The sequence below is a fragment of the Danio rerio genome, chromosome 8 (genome assembly GCF_052040795.2).
Source record: "Danio rerio strain M-AB ecotype USA chromosome 8, GRCz13ab, whole genome shotgun sequence".
Taxonomy (NCBI): domain Eukaryota; kingdom Metazoa; phylum Chordata; class Actinopteri; order Cypriniformes; family Danionidae; genus Danio; species Danio rerio.
Window position 1 is genome coordinate 59,707,010 of NC_141028.1, and position 7,071 is coordinate 59,714,080.

Below are 7,071 nucleotides of genomic sequence, written 5' to 3' on the forward strand. Positions count from 1 at the left end.
CGGTTTCTGCTACATAATCTTGTTTTTCATAATTATATTAATTTATTAGTAACTATATTTCACAAATGCTTATTTGTGAAATCATTTCTATCCCTAAAAGTGTACGTATCTGTACAGACACTTCCCTCAACTTTAAAACAATAGAGAAATTAAAATAATATACATATTTAATAATACTAAACACTTATAAAATACAACATGTACATGTTTTTATTTAACATTCGTAACTAATCCAATAAATAAAGTATATGCACTTTATATTAACACTATTAGCAATTATTTAACCACTGAAGCTGTCACTAATATTACACCTCATTGTCAAAGGCAACTAATGAGCTTTTTTTTTTAATTAAAATATGTATAGATTTTGGATATTACCCGTTCACCTATAAATCATCTGTATCGGTTTCTGCTACATAATCTTGTTTTTCATAATTATATTCATTTATTAGTAACTATATTTCACTAAAGCTTGTTTGTGTCACTGAAATCATTTCTATCTCTAATTAAAAGTGAAACATTTACATATTTTTGCACAACTTTCAGTTGTTTTAGCAAAAAAGGCTCCTTTAATGTTTAAGTAGCATTACTACAAAATATAATAAATATGTGACAAAAATAATCTTTGAAGCAAAGTACTATTATCCAATGAATGATTATCAGTTAGATTGAAAACAATATTGTGAGTACTATCAACAATGACATACACTTAAAGTACACTTAAAATACTATTTTACTGCTGGTTCAGACTACTGATGTAAGATATTTGTTGAAACAACACATTTTTTACGGTTTTAATGGGGACAACTTAATTGTCTTAAGTTCAATCTACTTAGATTTGTTAAAACTATTAAGTTTACTTAATGAGTTGTGTTGGGAGAACATAAAGAAATTGTGTGGTACCCATAATTGTTTACAGAATAAAAACAGAGCTAGTTTTTGGGAAATAGTTGTTAAATCGGCATGCCACAGCTCTTACCTTCGGTGAAATACTCTCGGGCTTTCTCGTAACTTTCGAGATCTGCTCTTGGTTGAGGTCGCCTCTCGGTTTGCTGAAGGGAAGACGAAAAACAAAGCAGAAAAGTTATTTTTTCCGTCGGCAAACAACCACATCCATGCGCGTCTGTCGGCATGCGGTTGCGTCTGACTGAACTTACCTCAGAATCGGACGAGCTGCTGTTATTTTCCGACTCATTCACCAGAGACGACTTCACATCGTCCAGATCTCTCTCGGCGGACACGTTTTCGGAGATTTTGTCCTCCTGTTCGCCTTCATCTTTAAATGAGATCATTTCATCGTTGGCCCCGAGCTCGTCCCCTCCGCCTCCGTTAAGCTGCGGCATGTTTAACGTTACGGGCTTGTCTTGCAAACGGTCACAAAATCTAGAGTTTGTGTCGACTCTGAAGTGCACGGAAAACAGCGCAGTCCACTCAATGCGGGAATAAAACGTTCAGAAATAATCCTTGACGCATGTATTTAAATCCAGGTTGTCCATGTTTACCTTCGAGAAACGATCACACGGTATCCTTGTCGTAAACTCTGCAAACTCCCAGCAACCGCCGTGTCCTCGCTCGTTACTGCTTGCCGTCAAACTTACCAAACACGATTAAAAGTACTCGAAACAACTGTTGATTCTGTAATCCACAAAGCTAAAAGTTGATTATTGTTTTTCTTTTGAAAAACACGCACCCGTCAGTAGCATAGCGTGAACGCGCGTGCTTGATTGCAACAAAAGTTGTAACAACGGTCGCGGCGGCTCCGTAGTCTCTATCCCACAGACGTGTTTTAGTCAGATAAAACACAGATTCCTCCCGAATCAGCTGCTCGTTTCGTCCACGATGGGAATTACGACCGTCATGACTGCTAAGCGAAAGCACGGACACAGAAAACGGCGTGTTTGGACGCGGAGAGGATCCGTTTCCCTGTACGTTGAGCCGCTGATGGGGAATGCGCTAACAGCAGCGCGCCAGACTCTCTCTCTCTCTCCCTCTGTGTGTGTGTGTTAGCTGGACGAGCAGAATGCAGAGGAGGAGTTAAGCGCTGAAAAACGACACTCCATTCAACACACACACTCTCTCAAGAGAAGTTTAAAGGAACAGTTTGTTCAGAGCTTGATTCTTGAAATAGTTCAATGACACCAGGGCTTGGGATTGTGTTATTAAAGCAATATTGCAAGAACACGAGCGCGCCTTAATGTGCAGGCGCGTTCACCTCAACTAATTGAGGTGAACTAGTTTAGTCAACTGTTTTATGTTTACAACAATATTTTCAGTTTTGCTCAGAAAAAAACTTGGACAACATTTGAAGTGCATCTAAACTTTTCATCAATGTTGTCCTACAACTGGGGGTGGATTTAGGGATTTGGGGGCCTTAAGCAATTCCAGTTATGATGGTGCCCAACAGTCCTATATAGAGGTAAAGTTGTTTTTTTTTATTCGCACATTTGTTCATTAAGCAGTCTCTATATTGTTTACCATGCTACTTTGAATATTCGATCGGAATTAGCATGCCAGTATGACTTCTAAACAGCATTAACACTAATTGACTGTGAACAATGCTGTACTTTGATAGTCATTTGATGCTTATGTGATTTTCCTATAAAATTGGCAAAGAATAATTTTCTGAAACTACATTATTAAGGAGAACGCCTGAATATCCGAATATAAAACCACCTTTACCTCTATCAGTCCTCATATACCCTGTAGTCGCACACCTTTCGTGCACATCTTTATGTACCACATTTTGCAGCTAGTCTAACAACCAGTATTTGAAAAAAAAAAACGAGAGTAAGACTGAATCTTCTTTTAAAAAGAGTTTACTGAAGAAGTGCAAAACAAAAATACAAAGACTCAATATAGCTCGGTCAAAAATACTATGTTGCTTCCAACATCCATAACTGCAATCTGACCTTTATTTTATTTTATTTTATTTTATTTTATTTTATTTTATTTTGTTGACTTCAATAACAAAAATACAAAATCCAATCTTACACAAAAAAGACAATAACAGTAACAATGATAATAACTTAACATATCAGGTTAAATAATATTAAAACCACATAAAACAGTAGAAAAAGAAAAACAAAGGAGGACAAAACTGCAATCTAACCTAAACATACAAACGAATGACATCATGACGTATTACTGTCGGAAACCAAAAATACCAAAGTAAAGGTTTTAAATTGTATTAATTGTTAAATTATGCATTTTAGATAATACAATCACTGTGAATTCTTCATTAATTAATTCATTCATTCATTCATTTTCTTGTCGGCTTAGTCCTTTTATTAATCAGGGGTCTCCACTGCTGAATGAACCGCCAATTTATCCAGCATATGTTTTACACAGCGGATGCCCTTTCAGCTGCAACCCAGTACTGGGAAACACCCAAACACTCTCATTCACACTTATACACTACGGACAATCATGCTTACCCAGTTCACCTGTAGGGTCAGACGGAATCTGTTTTTTTCTATTTCTGCGGAGAGTTTTGGTAAAAATTTGCGGATTTCTGTGGAATTATTTTGGCAGTATCATAACTAAAACCTTAATATATGAAATAAATATCTTTTTAACTTTTATTTAATGTTTAAAATGCAAATCCAATAAGATTCACTTTACTTGGTAAACAAAGCAAGTTTGTCATATAATATGTCTAGTAAAAAACAGAAAATAGTTCAAACTGCACTGTACATAAATCAGATGAACATTTTCACATTAGTCAATAATATTACTGAAATTAATTTAAAAAGTGAATAAATATAGATTTACGCACATTTACTCAAGAAAATAAACAGAATTAATGATGGGCTGAAAACCTGTGGAATTCTGTGCGCAGATTCCGGGTGGGCCTAAGCACATATCTGTAGACCGTGGGGGGAAACCGGAGCACCCGGAGGAAATCCACGTGATCACGGGAAGAACACAGAAATGCCAATTGACCCAGCCAGGGCTCGAACTTGTGACCTTTTGGCTCTGAAGTGATCATGCTACCCACTGTGCCAAAGCGACGCCTATTGATCAAATTAAATAGTATATTTATATATATTTTTGCCATTTACAAAATACACTACAAAAATTATTACTTGAACACACCATTATGCAAGGTAGCACCGTGTTTAAAGAGGAAATTCACACAAAAATGAAACTTCTGTCATCAATTACTCATCCATCACTTCAAAACCTGTTTGAGTTTCTTTCTTCTGTTGATCACAAATTATGAAATACTGAAGAATGCTGAAAAACAAACAGCTATCTGTTCTGAGTCTGTTCTGTGCTTTCGCTTTGTTTAGGCATGAAACACTTTATACACCTACATAACCTATACGTCTATATAAGGTCCCAGGGTTGACAGTGCATGTCACAGCACAAACCAAGCATGAAGACAAAGGAATTGTCTGTAGACCTCCGAGACAGGATTGTCTCGAGGCACAAGGCTGGGGAAGGTTACAGAAACATATCTGCTGCTCTCAAAGTTCCAATGAGCACAGCGGCCTCCATCATCCGTCAGTGGAAGATGTTTAAACCCCCAGGACTCTTCCTAGAGCTGGCCGGCTATCTAAGCTGAGTGATCGGGAGAGAAGGGTCTTAGTCAGGGAGGTGATCAATAACCCGATGGTGACTCTGTCTGAGCTCCAGCGTTCTTCTGTGGAGAGAGGAGAACCTTACAGGAGGACAACCATCTGTGCAGCAATCCACCAATCAGGCCTGTGTGGTAGAAAGGCCAGACGGAAGACACTCCCTGCCTGAAATTTGGCCTCTGAAGGACTCTCAGACCATAAGAAACTAAACTCTCTGCTCTGATGAGACTAAACTTGAACTCTTTGGAGTGAACGCCAGGCGTTACGTTTGGAGAAAAGCAGGCAGCGCTCATCACCAGGCTAACAGCATCCCTACAGTGAAGCATGGTGGTGGCAGCATCATGCTGTGGGGATGTGTTTCAGCAGCAGGAACTGGAAGACTAGTCAGAATAGAGGGAAAGATGAACGCAGCAATGTACAGAGACATCCTGAATGAAGACCTGCTTCAGAGTCGCCTTTATGATGAGATTCTTAAACGGAGATTCTATCACTCATTGATGCAATGTCAGACACAATGCACTCAAATGGAGTGAGCGACGCCACTGTAAGGGGTAGAGTTAGGGGTGGGGTTAGGTAAACCCATTAAAAAGCATTGGATGCAACCCAGATTGCACTGCACCAGGTCTGCATCCAGACCCTGCTCCTCAGACTGGGGCGACGGTTCATCTTCCAGCAGGACAATGACCCAAAGCACACCGCCAAAATATCAATGGAATGGCTTCACAACAACTTGGTGAATGTCCTTGAGTGGCCCAGCCAGAGCCCAGACCTAAATCCTATTGAACATCTCTAGAAAGATCTGAAAATGGCTGTACACCGTCGCTTCCCATCCTGATAGAGCTTGAGAGCTACTGCAAAGAGGAATGAGATTTCCAAAGACAGGAGTGCCAAGCTTGTGGCATCATATTCAAAAAGACTTGAGGCTGTAATCGCTCAAGGTTTTTTTTTTTTTATTAAATTTGCTACAATTCATTAATAAATAGTACAACTTTATTATTGATTTTTTTTCTTCCTTGCTTACTTAACACATAAAAAATTATGGAAATTTATTATGGAGATTATTATTAAGCAACCTAAAGTGTGGCTTGCTGGTTTTAGCACGACAAGACAGTTACAGATATAAATATATTTTTTATATTAGGGATTAAAAACATCGGCACACAACTTGCTCTATTTGTTGCACTGGCATGATTGATGCATAATTTATTTGATTTGTTTTTAACTTGTGTAAAAAGCAAAATATGCAGCGCTTTGACCGGAAGCAAAGTGGGAATGAGAAAGGCAAAGAAGTCAGGAAAGACCAACAAGTCGGGAACCAAACTTGAGTTCCCCAAACGTAAACAAACAAATAAAACTCCCACACTGAAGGATGCATTTGTTTTGTTTTTGGGATTATGGTCAATAGTGAGGCTTTTTGTTCACTTGTCACGGTCCATCGATATCTGTGCATAAATCAATGATGTCATGCATTTGACTGTCAGTTGATGTGTTACTGGTCGCCCCTTAATTCAGCACAGATCACAAAAGAACAACTAGGGCGTAACCATGAATGAAGGAGGCAAAAGGAGCGTTCGCCCCCTCCAAACACTCAACAATCTCTAAACAGGCCGCTCAGAATTCAGCAGAAAGATCCACAGATTTCCACAGAATTGCAACACTTATCATTCTGAACATCTCGTTTTGATTATTAAATCGATTTTGCTTTTTAGCTCTCCGCTTGGTTTAACGTGTTTTGTCACATTTTTAATACTGATAAAAATATTAAATGTATTTCTGTATTTAAAAAAAGACATAGAAAGTTATTTATATGCCGATTTGACTATATTAAATATGCTATAAACCATTTAAATGCGGTAATTTCATTGGCCCATGAACATTTCCTGCTTGTCGTCAAACCATTTCATAACAGTAACAAGAAGTGAGTGACGTTAAAATAGCTGCCATAACATAACTTGTCAACCTTTTGGGATTCTCAGAAGCTATGAAAATGTAAAATGTAAAACAAAAAATACATTCGGACCATTGTTTTTGTTTACATTCCTCAAAATGGTCTATACAGGCAAGTCCTGCACTGCAAAATATGAATAAATATAAGAAATAAATTAAAGATTTAAGAAGATGCAGACTAGAAACAAGTCAAGTGATCTGCTATAGTGAGATTATTATACTAGATAAGAGTTTTTAAAATAAATAAAAGCTTAAGTAGACTTTAGTGAAGAGTGTCTTAAAATAAGTAGTTAGTTATAAACCAAGTTTTAGAGCAACAGTTCTTGACCAAAGAGCTATACAAAACAAACACAAAGAAATTTACATGAAAATTATACTGTTTTTCGAAGGACATCCTGGCATTATTAATGAACACAGAGAGTTAGGACTTCGGTTTAACGTCTCATCCGAAGACGGCGCTCACTGACAGTATAGTGTCCACTTCACCATACTGGGGCATTAGGACCCACACAGACCGCAGGTTGAGCACCCCCTTTTTAAAAGA

At 37.8% G+C, this 7,071-nt stretch overlaps 1 protein-coding gene across 4 annotated transcripts in view; it reads right to left on the reverse strand.

The window, feature by feature from the left end:
• tcf7l1b (transcription factor 7 like 1b) overlaps positions 1 to 1,996 on the reverse strand; it is a 112,188-nt gene extending 110,192 nt beyond the window's left edge. For 3 of the 4 annotated variants that reach the window (XR_015496818.1, XR_015496819.1, XR_015496817.1), the window contains exons 1-2: positions 1,158 to 1,983; positions 980 to 1,052 (exon numbers count right to left, since the gene is read on the reverse strand). Coding sequence is in view for 1 of the 4 variants with exons in the window: in NM_131296.2 (NP_571371.2) it covers positions 980 to 1,052; positions 1,158 to 1,343 (259 nt within the window). In the remaining 3 variants the exon portion in view is untranslated. 4 annotated transcript variants of the gene reach the window in all.
• Between the last annotated feature and the right edge of the window lie 5,075 nt (positions 1,997 to 7,071).